We start from the raw sequence: 27342 nt of genomic DNA on the forward strand, positions 1-27342 counted from the left end.
TTTGACGGACATTAGAGGGAATTCATCTGAATTTTAAACTGACCACTAAAACCTGGAGATGCAGCACAGAGTCAAGAGAACAAAGTGACAGAAATTATATTCTTTTAAGTTTTGAAAAGGAAAGGGGGGGAGGTTGGTTACACTTTGATCCAGAAAACTATTTGACAGGTCTGAATTAAGAGAGACAAATTAAAAAGATAGTATTCCCTTTATAGTCAAATGATACAGAAAATATTTAGAAAATTAAATGAACCTCACAGTTCCTAATCTCACTGGATCATGGGCAATCAAAAAAACATTAATAGAGAAAACTACACCCCCAAAAAAAACACACATACCACTATTACTTGAATTTACTGAGTGTTATCACAAGTGATATACTCTTAGGTTCAAGGTGTTAGGCTTGCTAGCATTTGACATGGCAGGCAGCCTGTCACCTTTCCTTCCGTGTCCATTACCACGGAAACATGTTCCAATATGATATCTGCATCACCTGCGAGCCATATCATTCCACACCTGTTACAGGAGGTGCAAAATATTTAAGGAATGCCCTGGGTTTGCTCAGAACTCTCGTATAGAGCCAGGGTCTCGTCACCTAGTTCCCATCTTGCCCTGTGTGGTACCTTACACTCATATAGTGCTTTTCTGGATGCTCCACTCAAAGTGCTTTAGAGGAGATGGGGAACCACCCCTCCACCACCACCAGTGGTAATGCGACAGCAGGCAGAGTGTGGCAGTACACTCCCCACACACCAGCTCTCCGTAGGGAGGGGAACAGAGTGACGAAGCCAGTTCAGAGATTTGGGGGGCATGATTGGTAAAGGCCGGGGGGAAACTTGGCCGGAACTCCGGGGTAACATTCCTACTCTTTTCGAGAAACACCCTGGGATTTTTAAATGACCACAGAGTCAAGACCTCAATTTTAAGTCTCATCCTAAGGATGGCACCTTTTTTACAGTTTAGTGTCCCCTTCACTGTACTGGGGTGTTAGGACCCACACAGACCACAGGGTGAGCACCGCCTACTGGACCCACTAACACCACTTCTACCAGCAACGTTACTTTTTCCCAGGAGGTCTCCCATCCAGGTACTGACCAGACTCACACCAGCTGACCTTCAGTGGGGCTGCCTGTTGTGAGTTGCAGGGTGGTATGGCTGCTGACTGCTAGTCTTGAGTTCTTTCATTCCCAAGATCCCTAGTTCCCTTTTAAGCTCCTGTTTTGGACCCTTGACCCAAAACAACTTTGTCTCAACTTCCTTTGGAGCACCCTTGGTGCTCTATATTGTTTGGCCCAGCTTTGAACACTGCTACATTCCCTGCCCATTCCCCTGGACTGTGTTTTGCCTGTTCCACACCCCCTGTTTTCCTGGTTCTTTGAGAAGTCTTGCTCAAAGTGTGGGTTCACCTTATGGAAAGAAACTGCTGCTTACTCCCCTGTGATTCATGGGACATGACATGAGGTTTACACTTTTTAATGTTTACAATCATTGCGGATTTGTATCTCCATCTTACAGGAAAACAAAGGCGTTGTAGTATTTGGGCATGGGTTTGGGCACATTTTGAACAAACTAAGAAGAAATTCCTACATACTGTAGTAACCGAATTTCTATAATCTGGTGTGATTTGTACCTAAATATAACAACCGCTGACTATGACTGAGCTTTGGAAAAAAAACAGAGCTTTTAATGGGATTATGAAAAACAGAAAATCATGCTTTGTTGTTATTCAGCTCCTTTTAGAGTTCATGTTGTTTCCAAACTGACACGAGCTTAGATTGGACCTTGCTTATTAACTGATTGTTACCAGGCAGTGTGACAAATATCATTGTTTAAACTAATTTTAACAAAATCCTCTGCGTTTTAGATTGCATGTGAGCCCATTACAAACAAAGCCTATTGAAATCGTTATAGTACTGTAGTACCTGGATACATACATTTATAATGGAATCTGGTGACTGGGCTGTACTGTGGCCAAAACAGGTGAGGATGGTGCTCTGTGGGCAGAACAGGAGGGAGTCTTACAAATTCTTGGATTTCATTGCCGTCGAACAGTTTCTTAATCTACAGTATTTACTCACAGTGTTTCAGTTTAAGTTAAAATTATAATAAAAATGGCATTTTCTCGTCAAAGTCATACAGTGCTTTCCACAAATTAAGCTTCGCCATTTTTCACTGGGACATCACGTCTTTACTTTATTCACTTGAGAGCTTGGTAGTCATGACTGTGAAGACTCTGAGCTCAGGGTGAGCCCTAGATACCACTGGTATAAGGCCTACTTATGTCATTAGCTGTCTGTGGCTGGGATTATACAAGAGCTGATGCACAACTAGACAAGTGCTGCCAGTGGATGGGCATTAGTTGGCCTGTGCTTTCCAGATTTACTACACAATCAGTGCACAGTGTGGGGCACTGTGGATGTCACTGTGCGTCAAATGATGAATGGCTCCAGCAGGCATGCATGTCAGAAGACTGCATTCAGAGATCCTCATTCTCAGTCTCAGGGGTGATAACCAACTGCAATTCCAAATTGTGTGGGTAGAAAAAACACTGGCTCCAAACGGAAAAAATAAAATAAGAAGAAACATCTAAGACAATTTATTTAATTAGAATTAAAGAGATGGTAATTAATTACACTGGAGAATCGACTGCAGTCGTTACCATGTCATCAATACATATATTTTTGGAATTGTACAAATTGCTTCTTAAGCTGTGGTGATTAAGTAATCAAATTGGATGCATTCCAACATTATTACCATTCCTTCCTTATATAGTATGATTTCAAACACCAGGTCTGTCTTCGTCTAGATCACAGTCAAAACCAGCAAAAACAATTCCAACAGCTGTAATATAAAGAGCTCTTGTATAGTAAATAATGATATTTGGCATACAGAGATGAAACAGCTGTGATGGAACACCAAGAACAAAACTGAGCACTCTCGTACGCATCTGCATCTGTGGGAAGATGGGACAACTCCACTGTTTAGGGTGATCATTCTTAAAACTGCAGAGCTCTAAATAACTACAAAGTCTTTTAGCTGATGAAAAGTGTTGTGGAGATGCGAGAGAAGGAATGCTTTTCTTACAAAAAAAAAACAGAAGTTCAAATGAGGCTGAGCGTAGCACACTGATACTTTTACCAAGTGTTTCCGAAATGTCACTGCAGCTATTCTTGAAGCTCCTTGTAAATTAACAGAAGCATAACAGCTTTGCAAGTCTTTTCTGGACTCCTGCTGCCTTTTGTGTAAAAACTGCACCCACTCAGTCTGTTCTGAAACAGTCCTATTAATTTCCTCTAATGTCTCCCAGTCCTGGGCTCAAAACCGAAGAGATGACTTGGAGTTAACTTTAGACAGTTTAAAAGAGAGCACTTTCCCAGTCTGCCAAGACTAGGCTATGAATGGGGTGGAGGGGCACTAATGATTAAACAGCAGCCATGAAAACATACACTAATCTACATTTGTCTGTGTATTTCATCAGCAGGGAATTCATTAATAACTTGCTTTTTTTCCCCCCCTTTCCTTTGTTTTTTAGTGCTTTTTATTTTCTTCTCCATTTGGAACCTCCAGATATTTTTTCATGCGCATCTCTCTTCCAGGTTTCAAGTGGTAGTTGTTATTCAGCTCACATTTGCCACTATGACCCTCGCCCCACATGGAAGGGAGATGGACCATGCACACTTGGCTCCAAAACACAGACTGCCAACCCGTGTGCCTTTTCTTTCCTCCCTTTTTACGGTTTCCCACAGATGCCTATAGCACAGCCAGCATCAACGTGTGAGAGCGGTACTCACTCTTTCAACCGCAATTCAAATTCACAGGCGCCCTGCAAGCCAGAGAACACCATGCTCGCCTCAAGTCTACTGTAGCGCAACAGCAGTGGCTTGTCAAGAACCCCAACCGGCAATGTCTGGTCAGGGGGCTCATTGTTAAATCCCAAAAAGATCCTTCAGAAGGTGAGATACCTTGAATCCACCTTTAATATTAATGTTCTGAAGTATGTACTATATAAATACAGGCCTTCCATTTGGAAAATTAAAACAGCCCCCCTTTGCCAAATATTTTTCTTAAACTGGAGGACACATGGCATGTTTGCTTTTATTTTTTCAAGTAATCACGTGGATCTTATGTGTAAATTGTTAATTGCCAATCCCAGCCATTGGAAATAATAGGTAAGTCACCACTACCTTCATGATAATCCACTTTCAGCTTACTTACCAAAAGCCTAAGCTGTTCTTGGTGCTCACACAGGGGCTAGTCTGTAATTTGGTGAAAGTTCCAAATATTTTGGTGAGAGTATATTGGTGACACAAGGTGTAAGTTTTTTGGGTGAAGTTTGGAAGACCCATTCTACACAAACCTTTTTCACTGGAACAGAAAGGAAGTAACTCTGCTCACTTGGAGAAATGTCTTCTCTCAAATATATGTATGCAATAATGCCCTTGCTTTATTTGTTACTCCACAGTTAATCAAAGACCATTTTTATCCATTAAGAATGAAACCGGATAAATTAAAGAGTATCGGACAGCGTACAGTGAGGAAGAAAGCCAGTGAAACGCTCCTGTCAGAACTTACCTGCTCGACAAGTTGAGAAGTTCGTGCTTGTCAGACAGAGTTGACTTCTCTTCCAGCTCCCACATGAGGACATTGATGAGATGAGAATTCTTGATGACAATCGGCACTTCTTCAAACATACACTCAAACCCAACATTAGCTTTCTTTAGCCTGTGAGGGGGAAGGAAAGAAAAAGCAGTGGACTCGTTTCACATTCCTAGCAAGTAACTTGGCTTAATCCTTGACCTTAAAGAAAAGCAGGACGGAATTTTCTCACTGAAAGATTTGATATTATGTCTCTATCAAAGCCCCTACCTATGATTTGACTCTGACTAATGTTTAGGCCTTTATTTTTATGGATTTGACCACAAGAAGTCAAGTAAATTAAAATATTTCAACACTGTTGAGGTTTAAGGACTTCCAAGAAAAACATTGTCTCCTTATAACTGGGTAAAAACATAATGCTGAATGCAGCTGTTGGGTTATATTTTTTGCACTGTCCTTTACATTTATTGTGTGAGGGAGTTTAAGAATAGGGATAGATGCCATGTTTTGTAAAAAAAAATGTTTATCTTCAGGCTGGTGAGCAGTAAGTAGAATACATTGTGAAACATCGGCCCATCTGTGCTCGTTTAATTCCCAACTCTAGTTAAAAACCGCTGTTGAGGGGGGGGACTATGCATTTCTCAAACCGTTCCATTATTAAACATCTAAATGCCACAGCAACGCAACGTTAAACTTTAAAAAAACCCAACAAAAGAAGAACACGATCTTACCTGTAGGCTACAATGACCTTTGGCCACAAACAAAAGAACAAAGGATAAAAACTTTGATAAAAGAAAAAAAAACTTTTCAATGAATTCATTTTTATTAGTTTTTTGGGACATGTCCCCTTGTGTTTGAGTGGTAAAGCAGAGCTTATTAGAGCTGATCTTATTAAAGCAGTAAGTTACTGCTGCAGTGTCCCTGATGTAACTTCTTGTCATGTATCAGTCGGGAAAAAAAGCCTGCTGGGGCCCAGAGATTTATACTGGAATGCATGGAAAGGTGATTGGTGGAATGATCATCTTCAGTGCTAAATTTCATTGGACTGTATCTCACAAGGTTATTGCTGCTCTCCTATAATAACTCAGGATAACCTGAAGGCTTTCCCAAACGAACTATTCTTCAACTACTGGCATCTGTCTATGGGTTGCCTGTGTAAACGTGCAGGTGGGTTCAAATGCATTACTTCACAGCTCTGTGTGATCACTGGGTTTTCTGTGAGGGTCACGGCTAGTCTGTAAAAGTACACCTGTCAAGGCATGAACCTGCCTTGTGCAGAGCCGATGTAACAGCATATATGGGTTTTATAAATGTTGGAGGCGTGATAGTCAGTTTACCTCTAGAGTAAATTGTAGATTTGTAGATGACAATCAAAGTCAAACAACCGCAATGTGAAATGTTGCAAAGATTGTGCCTGTAGTGTCTAAACAATGTTTCGATCATTGGTGGATGGCTTAGTTGGCAGGGTGTTTCCTTCTCAAACACACCGTTTTCTCACATATTGGCTGATGCTGGATGGAAGACTAGCAAAAATGGCAGGCAATCAAGTTTGCCAAACACGCAAATAATAACTAAGGGCTTTAGAAAACAACCCAGTGGGTGATTTTTAATTGTATCTCAGAAATAGAGCAATGGTGTGTTTCTCTGCTACAGACAGTATACAGATAACAGTAAGACAGATATAAGCACTGTACTGCATTGGAAAGGGGTGTGAGAACTAACAGTAAAAAAAAAAAGTTGGAAATCTGTAACACCTTGCAAAATCAGCATGCAAGTAAAACTATTTTGTTGGGAACATGTACCAGTGCCAATTGCTAGGTCAGGAATTGGTTCTAAATGGCCATGAACTATGTGAAGTTAATAAGACATTTACGGTAATACTTGCTCTTATAGCCAGCTTTGTGGTTTCAATAAATGTGCCACTGTGTGAACTAAACTGGCTCCTACTGTTTCCACAGGAACGGCATGCAGATGCACCGTGTTTTTTGGATCGGCCTGTGCTATAGACAGCAAAACGATTCCCAAATGAGCTGTGCAGAAGAACCACACCTGTGGAGTGTGTATTTAACTGTGCCATCTGAACACAATAAGTGCTGATGCCAGATTCCCTTGTAATAATACAGTAAATATATACAATATATTAAAGTATTCAGCATGTCAGAAAAGGGGGGCTTTAAGAACACAAAAAAAACTTATAATCTATATTAAATTTCCAAAGAAAAGTACTATAGTATAAAAGATCGTCTCTGCCCTTGATGTAAGGTTCAATCAGCAATAAAAGGGATTTAAGTGTGAAGGCTCCACTTCTCATCTTTCTTTGATTAAATACACCAGCTTTTAATATTTCAGAATTACAGAACCTTTTTCTGTGGCTCAGTTTAACACTTGAAAAAAATGACTAAAGAAATACTGGTTCACATGGATGATTAATCAAATGCAGGCAAATGACAGCATCCAGCATCCACAGTTCTAACTAAATACTGGTGGTGTATTTTAGGGGTGTCAAATATGTTGTTAATTTTTATATCACACTTTCATGGTAGGGTTATAAGAGTGTTGTTTCTCTGGCTTACTGTGTTTTGTCATCTACAAGGTTGAGCCAATAATCTGTGTTCCCTTATACACATAAGAGGTAGCAGCATATCAATGAGATCAAAAGCCAAGAATGGTTTAATAACTGCAGGGCAAATGTCTGTCACCACTTCAAAAAAAGGACTGCTGGAGCAAGTATTACCTTTTCAGAGGCCAAGCCATCTGTGTTTTAATCAATTTCACAACAGCTCATTTTCATACTTGGCTTTAGAGCCTTTAATTGGCTGATTATAGCAATTAGCAAGTAATTACGTAGGTTTTATACAGTCTTTCAAACTAAGCATATCTGTGTCATACTCATAGCACACTTGAGGTAACACCATCGCATAGAGCACAGCATTGAAACTACAAAGGTTTTAGAAATTAATTGGAAAGAAAAGAAAGAAAAGAAAATCCTTTAGGAGGGTTATGTGGCGTTGTCAAACTGGGAGTATATTTTGTGCAACTATTTTTTTTTTGCAATAATAAAATCTCATATTGGAGATGTCTTTGCATGCTTTCTCCATAGCTGGCGTGACTGTTCCTGAACTGAATGTTCACATAATACTCTTTCCTCTAGACGTACATGTGCACATATATATAAAACATTTGACTGTGTGCACAATGGTTAAATGACTGAATCTCTCCACCTATACTGATCCTTTCTGAAAACGGATCATGCGCTAGACCAGGTGTCTGCAACCCAGGTCCTGCATGTTTTATAGGTCCCTTTACAAAGTTAATGAGCAGAGATCTGGAAACCATGTTAACTGCTCCAAGTTAGGCAACTGATTGATCCAATTAAATCATACACAGCTGGCCTGGAATGAAAACCAGGAGGGCTTGATAATACTCAGAAGCAGAATTGCAGAACCCTGATTCTAGAAACACAGGGCATAATTTGACCACTAAACTAACCTCTGTGGTACAAATAATAGTGTTCCTTAGCACTAAAAATAAGTATGAAATATTAAAACAGAGTAGTTTATTAATTGTCTACGTATTTAATTTTTAGACTGTGTACTTTGCCTGGCTACGTACAAGCAGTATGCCAGTACAACAAGGTTGTCTCTTGAAGGCAGAAAGAGACTCAGGTTCTACAATTTGTCTGAGGTAGACATTGGGTAACTGCAGCATGAGGTTTACCTTGACAGCAATGTCATAAATTGAAAACCCTGAGTAATCAGAGATAAGCTTAATTGATTATGTATACACTTGTAGCTCTATTCTGTTTTTTTCCACTTTTAATCACTTGGAAAAAAAAACACCAGTATACCTATTTTAGCAAAGCACAATAACTGGCCCCAGGACTGAAGCTTAAAAACTACTCCCATTAATAATGCTCAATGCTGCTGGCTTGCCAGGTAAAAATGAAATGTATTGAGTGTTTCTGAAAGTCAGCAGAAAGGGTATCATCACCTATATTCAAGATTTAGACGCAGTTATTAATCATGTGCAAACACATTTTGTGACACATCATTTTATGCATTACAGTGAGGTCAGTCAGTTTATTTTCAAGCATCGTCATATAAATTATCTATTATATTATGATCTAAAATAGATAATTATCTAACAGGAGGTCATGTTTAGAAAAGTGGTCTTTCAGCATTGTTGTCAAAAACATTTTTTGGAACAATTTAGAAAAGCACCAAAACACATATTGAAAGGTTGTAGTCCTCTGTTCTTTGACCATTATAATTACACTATAATATAAACTAACCATGTCTTTTTCTCTGAGGCCTGTCTCCACTACATACATTGATTTTATCAATAACTGATCAAATTAATTCCCAGGGACATTGTTCCATACATACCCTTCAGGAGAGAAGTCCTTCTCCTTGCAAATTTCCATTAATTTGGGAGTGAGTCTGTACGCCTTCAAAGACAGGGAGCCCTGGGCCGTCTTGATGGGATCTGTGTGTTGACAAAGATGGAAGATGTGAGATAGTTCTGGCAATAACGATTCTAAGGGAGAAAGCGTCATCTCAGTGGTGATAAAGCCATCACCTCGCATGGTATGGGTCCCTTGTTGATCATTGCTAAGTGTCACACTGTCGTGCCATTATCTTCTTGGATAGGGCCATTTAACAGAGTGGAACATTTTCTCTATTGGGAGGTAAATCTGGCAGGAGACACACTGCCTTAGTTGAATTGCACAGCCTGTTAGCACACATGGTACCAGCCTATGGAAAAGTAATCTGCAATCAATGCTTAGCAGTGGGGAAAAAAAGCTTATTAGCGCTACTCTGTGATAAAAATAAATGAATCTCAGAACCTTACCAGGAGTCTAAAAGATACAGCTCTTGCTTTACTACATAAAATAAATAAGACTTGTAATGCATTATAAAAGACAGGTAAACTATAGGATTTTCATTACTTTTGATTCAAGGTTTTAATTTTACTTTAACTCAGGCTGGAGAGTGAATGTCTTGCTGGCAAAGCAGTGTCAGTCTGGGGAGGCCAAAATTAGACTTTACAGTCATATGAACAGCATGCTGGCAGAAATGTGGTGGTCCTAACACAAGGATAGCCAAGAACGCTGTTGAGCCTCCATTCTGGCAGAGCGCAGTTATTTTTTTTTAAAATGAGGGATGAAAACACACGAACAGATCAAAATATAAAACTCCCTGAAGTTTTGGAGTTGGGAACCCCGGTTCTAAATGTTTGCCATGAATGAACAAAGAGAATGGAAGGAAACATGGAAGGCAGACGGAGTTTCAACACGACTGCCGCATAATGAAAAAAATGTATTAACTCCAATCCTTCTGAATGTTTCACAAAGCAAACAAAGGAAAAGGTCAGGGTGGGACTTAAAAACGTGGTATATGTGGTGCCAGAGTGAAGGATTCTCAGAGGCAGTGACGGACTGACCAACCAACCGAGAGCCACAAAAACTATGAGGTGATCGGTGTGAGCGCTGTTTGTTTGGTCAAATGGTGCCACCTGTGGTCATCAAAGAGCCTACAGGCATGAGTAGCATCTGAAAAAGCTGATGGAGCTCAACTCTGTTCTTAGAATAAAAAGAAATGGCTGGCATGATATTACTCAGTCTTGGGGAAACCATGTTCCTTCAGTTTCTTTATGCTGGCACACGGAGCAGCACGGACATTGGTTGAATAACTGTACTTTTTAAATTGAAGTGTAAATGGGGAAAGGGATCGGCAGATTAAAGTTTAAGGAATACACAAAGCTCCTCGGCACACAGCATCAAAACCACAACTGAAGCCGCTTTTCACTAAAAATTGCAGACCTTTCTTCTCCAAAGTTATTTCTGAGTAATACTGTGTGACACAGTGCTTTTAAAGAACGAGATTAACTTATCTCACATGCAACACAACAGCAAAACTAAACAGAAAACAAATAGCCCACACAAATGAATCATACTCTAAAATTCCAATTTTCTGAAATGACCCCCTATGTTTCAAGCTTCACAGTTTAAAAGCTGAAAGTCCTCTTTGGCAGATACAGAAAATGCTGGTATTCCTTTAACAAAGGTGTCTTGTGAAGAAAAAGCACCATTTGACCTCAGACAGATTGTTAAGGTCCTCTATCTCAACTAAACTCTGCCATAATGCTGGTATTTATGGTCCTGCAGTAAGGCTAACAGTGCTGTTAAAAGTAACTTCCCCATGATGTATACAGCAAAAGATCGTTTTAAAGGGGGGAAATACACAGCCACCTCTCAACTGACAATATAACAACCTACCACAGAACATTTTCTTTTTGGAGAAATTATGTGGGACTTCTAAAACATTTCCCTCTTTAATATCCGGTGCAGTTTCTGCCAGTTTAAACAGTCTTTCCTTAACTGCCATGACTACTAGCACTGCAAATCACAGGTGCTTTGTCTATTACTCTGGCTGTATACAATACAGAATTATTTCCTACAAGGGTTTTCTTGTAAGAGAACATAGGTGTCACCAAAGTAAGATTAGATCCAATGACTTTTTCTCCACCCCATTCTTAAAGACTGTAAAGTTGTTCAAGATTCAACATTTTAATCCATATTTCTCTGGCAAAAGAACCAACTATTTCATTCCTTAACACAGGCAGAAATATTAAGTCAATTACTTTCAGAGCTTATCTCGCCGACCATAAAAGTCCAGGCAACTTCTTATGACAGCAGTGTAGCAAGACTACAGAATGTAACTCAAGGGGAAATATTGCAGCCAACATGAACTGCAGATATATAAGCACAAGTACGCAAGAGCCAACATGCTGTTTAACCTAATCAAATAATTTCTCATTCCAGGCCTTTTGGTCGATACCTTGAACTTACAATTTGTCTTATAAAACTTTTAAATCACATCCTTGTTTATGGCTTGTTTGTTAGACATGATATAAATGCTAATGCAGCTCCTGATAACCAAAGTCTTATAGAAAATGCAGAGAGAAGTATCAAGGTTGTTGAAAAATGCATCTGGGAGTTTTCACAAATGAAGGTTTTTTTAAGTAGCTGTTTTCTGAAGAGACTTGTACTCATTCATTCAGTTGTCAGTAACCATGCATTTTCCAGCTATAAGGCTTTATTAATTTTTCTATTTAAGCGTGCTACCAGAACATATTCCTAAAACATATTGGTTTTAAAATGTGATCTTGTAATTTTAAATAATATACTAGAAATCTCAACTTATGCATTGAGGGTTTAATGTTTAAGCAGCATATTTCAACAGATAAAGAAAACTATCCTATATATACACACTTCTATTCAAAACAGACCTGAAAAGGAGGTCACTATCACACAGCAGTACTTCCACACACATTGAAACATACCTTCTGCTTTTTAGACTGAATAACTTTTGTTCATATAGGCTCCAAGGGAGTTACTAGTAATTCAGAACTGTGACAAAAAGTTTTGACATCCATTTGGGCTCATTATCAAATCAAAACAGGCAGGTGTTCCCTTATGCGATGGCTGGGTGTGATTGTGTGTGGCAGGTTGTGCCTGCCCTCCAAATAATAGAATGGAACATCCTATTTTCATCATCTCAGAAATGACAAACTATTTAATTGGCATTTTCTGCAAGGGAATGGCATTAGGACTCCTCACATCCATAGGATGGGTAACTGGCATGTCTACCAGCTTGCAGCACTTGCAAACACTTTAGGTTTTACACAATTTTCCCCATCAGTGAACGTCGTGCAATACGGAAGACAGGGGGCCTCTGAGTACTTGCCAACAAAACGTATTCTAATGTTTGCATTTAGGAACACTCGCTAGGTGAAAAAAAAAGGAAACAAAAGGATTAGAAAACAACATTAAACCCTGGGACAATGCAAATTCATTTGGCTTTAGTGATGCAAAGTTTTCCAGTCATTGTGAAGTGGGCTTTAACAAGTCATTCTGGAGAGGAACCCAATTGTTAACATGCTGGAACAATTTCAGGGGGCAGTTCTTTGAGATTGATCATATTCATTAAGATCTTTCTTGACAGATACCCGGGGATGTTATATTCACTTCGCAGCTGGGAGCCCTGGAAGATCCTGCCAGATACGACAAGCTGAGGACCGGTTTTATTATTATTTTTCTTTTTGCACAAAAAAAAAAGAGAGAGAGAGGGGTCTGTGCAATAAAACCGCTAAATTACCTACAGCTCTGATGTAGCGCAGAACATCTGGGCTGGGAAACGCACAGGAAACTTACTTAAAGATGCAGTTTGAAAGGGGGAAAGGTGGGGGGAGGCTGCTAAAAACAGTCAAGGTTTTGTTAGCCTCTAGCACCCCCCCTTCTTTCCTCTAATCACAGACAGTTTATAAATGGAGGTAGTGGCGGTAAAGGGGAGGAGAGGGGGGAGGGCTGAAAAAAAAAAAAGGCAGAACGTGTCAGAACTGCTTGGTCACGTACTGAGCCAGACTCCAGCAATCGGTTTTTGTTAGACATCTGGTCTGGGGCCATAAGCCATCAGTGAAAGGAGAGAGGGGAGAGGAAAGGAGGGTGGGGGTGACTGGTTGGAAGGAGGAATAAAAATGAAGCAGCTACTCAGGCATTCCAAAATGTACACATCAGGGCTCTGATAGCAAGAAAAATAAACAGAAAGAAGGAAACCCTGTCTAGACTGAGCCGCTGTTGGGGCTGCTGCAGACACTGGGCTGGTATTTATTTGGTGGGGCTTGCCAAAGCTACCCTTAGAGGTAGGCCTGTCGAAGTCAGTGTAAAAGAAGGAGGGGGAGACCGCGGGAGGGGGGAGGGCATATTAATGAGAAAGAAATTGGCGGGCAGAGTTACCGTAAATGAGGACCACAGACTCCTCGATGGCATGCTGGTAGCTGAACTGGGAATCCAAAAGGGCACGGCTTACAAAAGAGCCGTAATAGGTGGACTGGTACCAGCCGACGTGGAGATGGTCGATGTTGACGTGTCGCAGGCTTCGCATCATCTCCATCTGGTACTGAACTGCAGGAAACCAAGCAAAGGAAGAGTTTAGCTTCAGTTGCTAGTCCATTCGGAAACAAACACGCCCTTTTAGTAATGGTGAATCACTGGAAGGAAATAAAAAGCCCTATTTTTATTTACTGTAATATTTGACGTTTAAACCTGCCGGGCATCCCCAAAATTATAAGTGATTTGTGGGGACGGGGGACCCATTGACTTCACAATATATTTTCAAAAACAAAACAGGTCTATAGCAATTTTTCTGGGTTTTTTTTTCTTGATTAAAAAAAAAAGATGCCCGAAAAAGCCTTCAAGCAACCTAAAAAGATTTGACAAATTTATTTGTTGTACTCTGACAGCTGTAAATCAGAACCTTCTGCTGCCCACTGGAAATCAAGCTTGAGGCCACACATCTGACAATAGTCACCTACATCTAAACTCAGTTAAGGTCTTGTCACGAGATTCTTTTAGTGTTACAACAACTTGAAAGTGAAAATACATCAATACAGAATATTACATACGTATGGCTCAACTCTTCTGGGGTGTGCTATACAGTTCTGAATGCCACCCAAAAAAACATTTAAAAATACTGAATTACAGTCAAGAACACATTTTTACACTATACTCCAGAATACTGTACTGAATAATTTAAGAAGTGAGCTTATGTGATCTGCTTTGATCCTTTATTTCATCCCTTGACTCGCTACCAAATGTGTGTGGTCTCAGGTATTCTCTGTTCCCATTTCAGCTAAGACAGTTGTTTTCTGATGCTCAAAACACTTGAGAAAATGAATCTGGCTGCAGAGGACTCATTTCAGTTTCTTTTTATGCAGGGATTTAGACCTCTGTGTCTAATTTTTCCATCACACTTCTTCAAAAACTTCCAGGAGAATTTTCTAGATATGCCAAAATAACCTCAGAGAATCAAGCAGCAAGTGAGAAACTAATATTGTTTATATTTTTCTAAGCATGCTATTATTGGTATTTTCATTTCAAAGAGGTCTATAGTATAATAACCACCAAAATGCCACTAAAAAGTCTTAAGGCACAGAAATATTACAAAGACCAAACACATGCTTTGTACCCTGTATTGTCAGAAATTTCCTGGAGCAGATCTGGGTGGTACTCACTCTCACAGTTTACTCTTACACTCAACTCTCTCTATGAGTGAGAGTTCATCTGTCAAATGACTGTTACAATGTATGGTGATTTTTGTCTGCAATTTGGAACCTTGCTGTCTTGCAGATATTTATGCTTGTATTTATTTACATGTCTGTTTGATGAGGAAAATAAGATGCAAAAATTCTTAAATGCAAAACTAAATGCTTAATTCAAAATAATGCTTAAGGCATAATGTAATGATGCAGTAGCACTCACTGCAATATGGCTTTCATTCATTTTGAAGTCAATTAACAGGAATGACACACTTATTTAAAGGTTCCATTGTTTCCTGAACTGTTTTGAAGAAACACCTTGCCTTGTATATAAAACATAAGAAAAGATGCTAACAATATGGGGTCATTCATCTCACCTTGCTCGTCTAGTAGTTTAGCAGCTAAGGTAAACTAAAATTGTGTCTAGACTCTTATTAAAGCTGCCCAGAGTCTGGGTCTTAAACGCCTGTATGGAAAGCCTGTTCCAGATACTCATAACTCTTTGTTTAAAGAAATGTTTTCTGTTCTCCATCCTAAATGAATTTAAAATAGTCCCTTGGGTTAACCCTATCTGTAGGGTATGTACTTGTACTAAAAAAACTAGTTGCTCACAATTCATAAATATATAGTAGTCTTCAGTTCAGATAAACAACTTTCAATAAAGGCAAACTGTGGAAAAACAAAGATAAACAAAGCAATGCTGTATATACGTGATAAATCAAAACTTTTTTAATAATAAGGTTTGTCAGTGGACTGTTTGAAATATTCCTTCAAGCCATTTAAAGTAACATTTTGTAAAAACGCATATCACCTGAAAAAAATACTGGAATAGTTTTTGGTGTAGACAAAAATAATTCCATAATTTAACTTTTAGCATAATAAGCACAGGCCCAATCTTTCTGTCTGTACAGTCAAAATGCAAGAAAATCAGCAGCACTAAAATTACAAAATAATTACCTGAACTGTAATGTGAAAAATTCACAAATACAAAACACTGAGAAAAACAAGAGGTAGTTTAATTTTTGCTTCAGGAATTCCCATTCAAAAAAGATTATCATGAGGGAGAGAAAAGCTGAATAATGACAGACTAGAGACTTTCCACAGCCTGTGTGTCAAAGTTTCCATGCTCCATAGAACTCAGTTAGACTACAGCTTAACTCAGTCAAGTACAATGGGCAAAATTAAAGGATCAACAGCACTATATTCCAAGTGGCTTGACACTGTCAAGAGACGAGCTTCAATGAATGTACACAGATTGTGTTTAAGGCCAGAAGGAATTTAAAATGTAGTTACTCCAGACTGAAATTTATGCCTTATTTACACTTGGTATAGAAAAAAAAACATTGTTTCAGACAGAAAAATTTATACTGATTTTCACATTTCAGTAGGAAGGAGAAAAGCCTTACGTTGGCACATGAACTTTGCAGGACATCTAGAAACAATTCCATGTAAAAAACTAATTACATAAAAAGAACAAGATTCTGAGTTATTTTGTATACCCTGAGTGAATTTAAACTTACAATTCAGACAAAAAGTTGACAGTTGCTAGAAAGCCAGAACAGACCAAACCCATCTTGTCGTCTGTTATTTTCCAATACATGCAAATCACATTCACTGAAGAAATGGCATAACTGAAAAGGCTGTTTTTTACATTCCTTTCCTGATCCAAAAGCATACACATTTCACAAACCAGCAGAAGGCAGGAAAGGTTATGATTCAGACCACGGTTCAAGTTACTCAGTGAAAGTGAGGATGCTATATCTAATAAGCACACTCAGAATAATGTCACTGGGTAGGCATGTGCTGAAAAAAAAATATCTGCAGTCAGACGGAGATAAGCCCTGTGTCTCATAAGTTGAAGAACTTCCCCATGTTGAAGTTTGAAAGATCCTACTGTTTCCTTGATAATAAAATAAGGCTGAAGCAAAATATTCCACCCGAGTGAGATCTAATCACTGTTCTAATTGATTTTATAAAGAGTAAAAAAGCTTCAAGAACAAATTCTTTCTGGACAAATGTGCAAACTTACAGATAAATTACATATTGTAACAAGAAGTTTAGTGTATATGCACACTGAACAAATGGAGAGAAAAACACAAATAAAAGCCTCCTCAAGCCAACTTTCATATTTTTCTGAACATTATTTCCTGCGTCTACCATAAAAAATGCCAAAACAACCTCAACTTCTCCAGAGACAGATATTTTAAGAACGCACCTTATTCCTTAAAGTGAATTTCATATACAGGCATCAGTGTTATTTGTCTGTGCCTACTGGTAAATAGAGCTTAAAAAGCAATTGTACTGTTTTATGATGTGAAAAATACAGATCAAAGCTGTCCCCAGACACTGAGACCAAATCACGTTCACTATGTTAGCCCACGATCCTTTATCTGATTTAATTTATAGACAGAAACCTGAAACAAGGCTTTTGGGTACCAAAACACAACCAGATTTGTTAAAGCACTGTTGGGTTCATATACAAGGCCATGTTTTTAAGAACCCAGTTATTTTTTTTTTACAATAGTTACAGAAACAAATAAACTGAGAACACTTTGGTTTTATGATTTTTTTTTATTATATATCAGATTTCAGACAAACAATAACTCCCTATCAAAGGCTGCAAAAAAGAAATTCAAAAGTAAAAAGAGTAAAACCTTCCTAAAAGAGTGACAAATCTCAAACACAAATTATCTTGACCACAGATTATATGCATAAAAGGCAAGAAAAAAAACAAGTCTTTGAGACACTGGAAAAACAAAAAGATCAAGACAATAAACATCTTGTAACTGCACACTATAATTCTCTGACATTTTGAGCTAGAAAGCAACAACAAAGAGTGGAATCAGGGACAAATGTTCATTGAACAATTAAACGAATGCTTTGTAGGCTTAACATATGCTACTGAAGGTTTGTAAATTCTTGAACTGCAAGCTTTCCAAGGTGCTGCAGAAAAGGAAAAAGTAGTGAGGACGATCCAAATTAAGCAACTCGTAAGGAACACAATACTAGTAGACATTTAACCAACTACGGTCACAAAGAAGCAAATCAGTTTACTATTACCACAGTACTGTAACAGGGAATGATGTAAAATCAATTTCCTGTTTTGAATTACAGAAAAACAAAATCGAAAGCAGATAGGTTTCAAACGTTTCAGCACATAATAAAAAAATGTTCTATTACTCTTAGGTTATAGTTCAAACCAGACCCTGGAAAGCAATAATCTTGAAGATAATCTTCAATGGTCAATAAGCAGGTATCTGGAATGTGCACCAACTCATCCTAATTAAGCAACTGTTTAATCCAATTAAGTGCTTCAGAGCTCAGCTCCAAGGAAAACCAAAATACTCTTATTTTTTTGTGACCAGGGATCAGTGCCTAAATTAGTAGAATTAAACTACAGTATTTAATTAATACGACTACAATCAATTTATAGGACTTTAAACTTGAAATCCCAAAATATTTTTCTTTGAAAGGTAGTTTAATGATTAAAATGATGGAATCTAATTTTCTTTAAGAAGTAAAAAATGACATCTTATTTGTGGACAAATGAAAGAACTGCACGAATCCCTTGCTTTTGTTTTTTAAGAGATTTCACTTGAAAAGTGACTAACACTTCATTAAAAAGTTAGTGCGGATCATGGCACTATACAAATATTCTGACTTCACTAAGCATCTCGGCAAACAACACCCCCCCCCCCCTCCACAATAACAGCACCACCTTTGCTTGTACCTTCTATAAAGCCACATCTCTCTTTTTTATCATTATTTCTTGACAAATGTGCTTTCAGAAACAAGCACTAAGCCACACACGCAGTGCTGAACAGGGAAAGAAACTGTAGAAATTCAGACACAGCCGTGAGGGATGACTTTTGAGATGTAATGGAAATCAATGGTAAACTAAAAAGTGTTTAGGAAATAAAATGTTTCCATTTTCTCACACTATCAGCCACTTCATTAATGCTGATGAAAAAGGCACTGGATTTTGTCACTGCGGGACTATATGCGCCAAGGTTCAATGACAGCCAAACTACAACCCTATCACTAGGTAATTCTACTTTCAAGGAAGACACAGAAGAAAGGAAAACCAAAAGCGGTAAAATATAAAGCTTTTTATCTTTCGGAGATAACAAGAGAAGACATTACCGAAAAAAAAACACATAAGCAAAAACCAAAAATAAATCACAGAATATTTCATCGTTATTTTACAATAGTTCTATTTTTTTTATGTTCTCCCCCTCCTCCTAGTTCCATGCGTAATGGCATCTGAAACATATTACAAATGAAAACAGAAAGAGGTATTTTAATCTCCTCTGATGTATTTGATGCCCCATTAATATGCATTTACATTCAGGGATATACAGCTCATTTACAGTAGCACATTTTTCATATTTAGCACAACAGAGAGCTCCAATACCATAGCAACTTTCCAGCCTGCGCCCTGCTATGCACCTTTCGACAGCACTGGAATGGAACAGATGCTGACAACTCAGAGCACTGCTACAATTTTTGACATTATAACAAGGTGCTTCTTTATGAGGGGAGCTTCACAGTGTATATGTAAAGGAAACCTTAGTGCCGCAGAAAAAAAAAATCCATACTTTCTTTCTCCGAGAGATTCAAATATGACAGGTTGCTTTCTTGAGATGTTTTGCTCACTGTTCACAAAGACTATGCACAGTATTTTCTTTGGAAAACCTGTAATGGAGGAGTGATAAAGATTTTTTTTAACAGAAAATTTCTGAATTATCATGACCTCAGATTGGCAAATTGGATTGGGACAGATTCGCAGTATGTGGGGCTATGTGGGGAAGGAGGTGGGTTCCACGTAGAGTAATGCATACAGCTTGGACACATTTCTACAACTGTATTCATACATACAGCTGTGGGATGGAGACCAGTTGCATGGGCAGTCGTTTAAACATCACCTCAGCACAAGCTCAGAAGTGCGAAGTGTGGCTGATGACAGCTCAGTAACTGTAACCTTCCTTACCTTAAGTTCAACTTTGAAACAAATCAGCATGTGACCAAAGATGACAAAGACGACATACAGTAATCCCATTTTATCTGTAGACTTTCAACAGCACAGCTAGCCCACACTAATTAAATGTGTTTTCACTGAGAAAAGGGAGAAAATCCCATTCCATGACTACTGCAAGCTCTCACTGTACAGTCTCTGCTGTTAAATCACTAAGAGCATTCTGCTGTCGTATTTCTCCACCAACCCCCCCACCTGCCTTCCAAACCTTGATATAAAGTCACAACATGGAAGGTGGTCTGCTCCATACCTTATTAATACTCTAATCACAGCCTAAGCAGTCTCATTAGGGCGCTTGCTGTGGCCACAGGGAGATTGTTATCTACTCCTCTGCTAAGGCTGTCATGGCACAACCAGCCCAATACCACACATCCCCCAAACTATTAGACAGCAATTAACTTATGATTTCAAGAAGAAACGCCCTTAGTGTCAGAAAATATGACGCGTCCTGTGCTCAAAGCAGGATAAAAGATTAGCACTGCATCTTGAAAGTGATTTTTTTTTGGAAATTTGGACTGACAAATATTTTTTAATGGACTTAAAAAAAAAACTGGGAAACAGCCGCCTGGAGCTCTGTGTGTTTTAGGTAATTACTAGGCAACTCAACTTATCAAGAAACATATGGTGCTGAAAAAAAAGGAGGAAGGCTATGCAGAATGTACAGAGCTGACAGTAGACAACCACACAGTTCTTGTCCCCACACAGGCAATGCAACCTTTGCTCAGGCACCAATTAGTAGCAGACACTTGGAAGTTACAAGCAATGAGAGGTAAAAACAACAATTTAGACCACCTAGACTGCTGCTATACAGGCTCTGCGTTGCCCTGTGATTTGAAGACAATACCTGGTTAAAACATGTATTGGGGTCCCTGTGGTCCTAGCTTAAGAAAACCTGGCTTGAAGCCAGAGCAGCACACAAAATTTAAGTCACAGGCGTATATTCTTTCAAAAGTGGGAGCAAATTCGATTTACTTGCACATGCTAGATGCAGAATAAAGATATGAAATGCTGCATTTTCAACCTTTTCTTTCTTAGTTAAAACAGCAAACTCATGTCCTTGAGGAGTTCGAAAAGTGTTTATAATACAAAATGTCATTAATTTCTCCTTGTATAATTATTTTGATCAAATTCCTGTGACAATTTTCCTTTTTAACAGAAGGCATTCTTGAAAGATCTTTTTTAAAGCCTTCACTCAAGTTAAACTATTTCACAGGATGTTCTTCTAAATTAATTCATTTACTTGTTGCTTAACTATGAATTGACTGTAGTCTCGTTTATTCTTGCCCATCCTTGAATATACAGACCAAAACCCTGGGCATACATCCACTGGAAGAAAAAATAAGAATCTTGGTAAGGAAGGGGTGAAAATTCTTGGCACATTTCAGAGCTATTTATTATTTCAGTCCTGTTACAGCAAGCTCAGCTCTGATACCTTTGTCAGAGACACCATGGTCTCCAACAAATGCCTGAAAATAAAGGTCAATGGCGCCATCTATTGACCAGACAGCTGTCAGATGCAACAGGCACCAGAGCCCTGTCATCCCCTCACTGCACACTTCCGCGCTTTCATTTCAATTTTCATTTGTTAACCTTTAATTCAAATAGCTTTGCAACCTGTGAATCAAAGAACATCCACAAAACGGACTGTTAAAGCAACACGATTCGTTTCTTTCTCTGTGCCCCCCATCACAGGAGATAAAAATGTGGGGGGGCTTCTACCTCTCACATAGAGAAAGCTCTCTGCCAGCCCTACAGCACCTGGTTTGTTCGGCTAGGTAAGCCTCTTTCCAGCAGGAACATTCACCTGCAGATCTGCTGTCTAAAATGGTCTTCAAAACCTCTAGCAAATGCTATAGATTTAATAAGCTGGAGGACTTTGAATGATATAATGCAAGACCTAGGGAGTAAACTAGGAATCATCTCAGCCATTACCCTTACTTTACTTGTACTTTTTCATGTCTAAAAGCCTAAACGCTCCACAAGCAAGCTCACTTAGTGATTTTTTATGGTCATATGTTGGCTTGTGAAAGTGTGCTGGCTCTTTCCTATCTCTGAGCTCTGTTTATTACGGTCATAGTATTTCCCCTGTCTGTTAACACTGATTTCTACTCTGAAACTAGTCATTTAAAACTAACTTGGGAACACGGCAGAACTTGTATATCTTTGCTTTACATTTAGAAAAACGGGTACGTTCTTGAGCCCAGGAAACTGTTACGATGACGGCCCTCAACTTTGTGCCAATACTGCTAAACCGATGAACAAGCAGCGGAAGAATTCCACTTTGAAAAGCAGAAAAGGGAAAAAATCCGCTTTTGATCCTTTTTCAGGTTTGAGTGTGAAAAAGGAGGAGCAGGAATATGACGTGAAAAGGTTGGTAAGGAGAACAAAAGAAGAAACATTTGAAAAGGCACAGCGGGCATCTGCTACTAAAAAATATATTTTCCTTTTTGGCTACCTTCAATTGAAACATAACTTTTACTAAAAAAAAAGCACATCTTTTACCCATGTCAGGCTCGATCATCAAACTTTTTTTTTTTTAGAGATGAGAAGCAAAACGGTCTGTAAAACTGATCACTTCAAAGGGTGAATGGTGTTCTTAGCTTGATGAAATGAAATAATGTTAAGTCCAAGACCGGTAACACGCATAAATATCACTAAAACCTCCAGTGGAAAAAAATGAACAGCATTCTGAAGCCTCACCTTAAGGCCAAAAAAAGGCAGCAAAAAAATCTGCATCAGTGCCAGGTAAGCACACAGAGGAGCTATGTGCTCCTGTGAGGCAACGACTGAAATGAGACAGATTAAAACCAATTACCAGCCATGTCAAGTCTCATGGTTCTAGAGGGAAAACTCCTGTTTATGTTTCTCCTCATGCTTAGCACAGCACGAACTTGTAACAAGATTTTATGTATTATTTGTGAGGCTGACAGCACACCCCCACCCCACCACCCACTTCTTTCTCTTCTTCCTTTTTCTTTCTGAGCCCAAAATGGAAACAGCTGAGTGCTGAGGAGTGTGGATGAGAAAGAGCAAAAGCAACAAAAAAAAAAGCTGGCAAGTTCAAAAGACAAACTCAAGAGGTCTGAGGTTACAGAGTTCACTTCTATCTATGCTTTATAGCCAAATATAACCCTTCCTTTCTGAAAAACATGCATATTATCCTTCTTGCGGACTGCTTTTTGTCAGCCTATATAGGCAACGCCCTTTTTATGATAGATGGGCTCCTAAAATAAAATAAAACTTCAGTACTTCACAAGGATTTGAGGAACACAGATCTAAGGAGAATAATGCGGTTTCGCATAAAGCATTTCTGGGAACTCCATATTGATCAAGTCTTCGACTTGGATGTACTTCCCAAATGATATATTTAAGAAAAAGAAAACCACGATGACAGTACAGGCTAAACGTTTCTTGTGGCAAACCAATAAAGAAGATCCTATACAGTGAAAGGATCTGATTTTTTAAACTGATACCGTATGGCGCAAACAAAAGGGAGCACGCAGGTATTTAAATGACAAGGGAAAAGGCCCCTATGTTAAGCTGATGAGTTATGCTTTTACTGCGTAGGAAACAAGTTTCAAAAACAAAGATTTAAGCAGAAGGCTGTGTGTTGAAGCCAGTCAATATGATGTCAGACAGAAGCTATTTCAATTCAGTATCTACTCGAGGGACAGAGTATATCATGGCCTTGGTACATTCAAACACTGAATCATAGAATTAACAAACCAGAATTCCCATATGATCTTGTTAAATTCTTTATCAAAAGAATTCTCCCAGACATAAGATGTTAATTCAAAAGCACCCACCTTCATCACATTTATGCCTTGCAAACTTCTTAACACAGTGACTTTCTGATGTACTTTTGCAAACACACAATAAATCTTGCACTACCTGAGCAGTGTTAAATAAAATATGAACAGAAGTTGCAGCCTTTTTTTTCCCCCGTTTAGACATTTCCTTGCAGTTCATCGAAATATGCTAACAAAACCTAAAATGACATCCATCCCTTTTTAGCCTCTTATCCTAGTGAGGATCACACAGCAGTTCAAACAAGTTACACCAGTACTTCTATGTCCATTTCCTGTAAGTTTTTAGTAAGGCACATCTTAGACATAATAATTATATCAAATACTACTGAATGTGTGCATACAGTTATTTTGTGTATTTTTAACACAGCAAACTCATCTGAAACCTGATATGGCAACAGTGACCTCAATCTCAGTACTGGCTCAGAAGTGAATGAATAATAAGTTGAAATGGTTTTAAATTGGTGTGTAATGTAATCCACACAATAAGCACAGAACCAAAAATAATATAGTGGGTAGTGGAGGGGAAATGGTTCATAAATGGAATATTGTCATAATGAATGATATAATACAGGCATAACCTTGTAAAAACACTGACAACAGTCTGAGGCACTCAGGAGACCACAGGATGTTGGCTCACACTGGCAGAGTTGGAGCAACTGTTAGAGGTGGACATTTCAAGTAACTTTCAGTCTTAATATTCCCATCCCAATCATTTTTTATTTCATATTCGTTTTCCAAGATTCATTGTTATTCATACGAGCCTTGGTAATAGTGCCTCAGGCCATTCAGCAGAGCCTGAGGTAGTGTCAAAGGTTACTACCAGATTGTAGTTTTATCCTTTCCGCAAAACTAATCACACAGTGGACATGGTACAGAACTATATGCGTAATTATTGAGTTTTAAAATAACCTATCGCTTGTTTCATGTGTGTATCTTTTCAGAAAAAGGATATGGAGAGCTTACTGGGCATTTGTAGTGTGGTGACGTTATGTATGGTATCACCTCATGCCTGGACAAAATTAAGAAAGAAGGCATAGAAAGGAACAACATGTATCAAGAGAACAATGCCTTCATGCCAATCATTAGAGGGTTTGAGGATGGACTACGTTAGTGATGTTGCTCACTATCAGTGGTATTGGCAGCCAGCAAATGCTCAGGACATTAGAGCCAGACAAGACGCATCAATGTTAAGACCCAATCTGACAGTCCATGGGTCTCAACACTTCACTGAGATGAAATGGGACATCTAAGTGAGATCGGCTGGCAAAGAGTTTCTAGTTGTTACAGAGCACCTTTTATTAGAATGAATGATGACCTGACTAAACAGTATTACTATTGATCAAGTTGTGGGATCTCACTTGCTTGGGCTCAGCCTGATGTGACAATAATCCAGCAGGACAATGCATGACACATGCCGCTTGTGTAACAACAACATTCTTGCAAGGCAAACATGTGAAAGCTATGCTGAGGATTCCCTATTTGCCAGGCTTATTCAGGATGAGCCGGGACAATATGACATCAGGTCTCCGAGACCAGTGAACATCGTCATGTTTGAGAAGACTCTAGGAGAGGAGTGCGATACAATCCCACAAGGCCGCAGCTGAAAACTGCTGCAAAGCATGCATCACAGATCTGCTGCACGCTGCTTACCTGTGACTTCCACCGTAAATCCTCTTAATTAACCCTGTTGATAATTTTAAATGAGAAGACTGATATTTTCTTAACTTTGTGAAGTGATTTCAAAAAATAACTCAAGTTGCTTTCTTCTCAGTATATATGTTGGCATATTTATATAAGTACTCACAAAACATTGAAACTAGTCCATTTTCTGTATAAAGACCAACCTATGCAACAACCTATTGGGTGAATCAGCAAAAAAGCAGTGGTTTCTAATTACTCAGAAGTGTAAATATTTGAATATGACTGAATTATTTTCTTCGACACAATATAAATTAAATTAATGTTAATGTGAATATGGGCAGCATGGTGGCGCAGTTCTTAGCATTACCTACTCGCAGTGGTGGGGCTCCCAAGTTCAATTTTTGGGGTGCTATCTGTGTGGAGTTTGTATGTTCTTCCCGTGTGCGTGAGCGTTTTTTCCAGGTGCTCCGGTTTCCTCCCACAATCCATAAGCGTACTGCTAGGCTAACTGGTTTCTGGGAAAATTGGCCCTGGTGTGAGTTATTTGGGTGATCATGTCTGTGTGTGCCCTGCAATGGACTGGCACACTATCCTCTGGCTCCCCAGCAACCCTGCATTGAATAAAGCAGTTAGAAAAATGGATGGATGCAATAATAAAGATTTCCTAAATATTTTTTTCCATATGTGCAAGGAAAGTCAATTTTGGAAATAAAAAAAAAAAATACAGCAGAGCCACAATAAAGCAGCCTTTAGATACACCATAATGTGACCTGACATGGCTCCTTATTTCTACAAAAAGCAGAGAGGGTTTGTCATTCCTGATAAATTAGCTACCCTTTCTTGCCTGTGCAAAAACAAAAATCCCTGGTGTTTTGTTGGACTTATGTCTGTTTTACTTCTTCAATACTTACATCTTGAATTTATTTTATAGCAAAATAAAATATATTTTAGAAATAAAGCATGCAATTTAGTCATTGTACGTATTCAGCCTTACATCTTTAGCAGTAGTGCACAACCATGCAGAGGTATATTGATCGGCTCATAACTCTTTATAAAAGCTTAGTTTTCATGGCAGTACCACTCAGGTATGGTGCATTGGATACTAAATAAATCTACCATATAAAATACTAATTCTCTTCAAATGTTTCAGTGAGAAGCGCTTCATTGAACAGAGCAGATAAATTCCATTTGCACAGAGGATGTAGCCAAAGTTTGTCCATTAATTCACCTATTTTGTTCAAGTAGCTAATCCCCCTTCACCCCTCACTGAATGGAAATGTAAAAAAGTCTCAAGAGACAAATAAGAACATATACTCTGTCTTCCCTATGTGATTTGCCTGAAAAAAAAAGTTAATTTGAGAAACCAGAGCTTCTTTTACTCTCAGAAAACACCAGACTGAAAAGGCAAAGAATTTATCACAAATTAGAATTGTAAAGACATCTATTCAATCAATTTTTAATTTATACATAAATATTTTTCTAGTAACTGTTGTTTTTCCTTAAAATCTTTACTTTGCTAAAATTTTAGAGGAAAAACAAGTTTTTCTAAATTGCAATAATTTAGATTGAAAGGAAATAAGAAGCTTTATATAACTACATTCTGCCCTCACAGAATATCACAGAACAGTTGATGTCCTCAGCTGGCTGATATAAAGCTGTTTCAGAACTAAATTCCCCTTTATTAATAATCAAAAATAATTTTAATTGGATTGCCTTGTCCCTGTTACCTTGGTATTAGAACCATACCGGATACTGCTAGATCTCTGCAGTTAATCCTGCAGGGATCAGTGTGTGATACTGCTAAACTGATGCTCGGGAATTCATACAACCAGTAGGAGAGCCGTTTATTCTATCACTCCTTGTTAAACGTTGCCAGCAAGCCAATTAAAATGAAGACCACACAGCTTGTTTGTTAACTTTAACACTATTCATCAAACAGAAAATTTTAAGGCAGGTAAATGATGTGAGATAGTGCCTTCTTTACATCCAAAATTGCACTTGATCAAGACAGCTGACATGTGGCCCAGTAGAGTTGGATGTTCTTTGAAAAGAACAGCGTCATCCCACAGTGTTACAATGTTTTTCAGTGATGGCAGTTGGGTTTAAAATTTCACTCGCTGAGACAGTGATGAGATGCATCATAGTGCTTTCATCTACGTCTCA

General features: G+C 38.6%; 1 protein-coding gene across 1 annotated transcript in view; it reads right to left on the reverse strand.

Moving 5' to 3' along the window:
- Positions 1-27342, reverse strand: part of eif3hb (eukaryotic translation initiation factor 3, subunit H, b) — a 154520-nt gene that overhangs the window by 21759 nt on the left and 105419 nt on the right. The window contains exons 3-5 of the mRNA XM_088601892.1: positions 13394-13561; positions 8982-9081; positions 4573-4722 (exon numbers count right to left, since the gene is read on the reverse strand). Coding sequence (XP_088458018.1) covers positions 4573-4722; positions 8982-9081; positions 13394-13561 — 418 coding nt within the window. The remainder of the gene's footprint in view (positions 1-4572; positions 4723-8981; positions 9082-13393; positions 13562-27342) is intronic.

The sequence above is a fragment of the Lepisosteus platostomus genome, chromosome 12, assembly GCF_059453375.1.
Source record: "Lepisosteus platostomus isolate fLepPlt1 chromosome 12, fLepPlt1.hap1, whole genome shotgun sequence".
Lineage (NCBI taxonomy): Eukaryota > Metazoa > Chordata > Actinopteri > Semionotiformes > Lepisosteidae > Lepisosteus > Lepisosteus platostomus.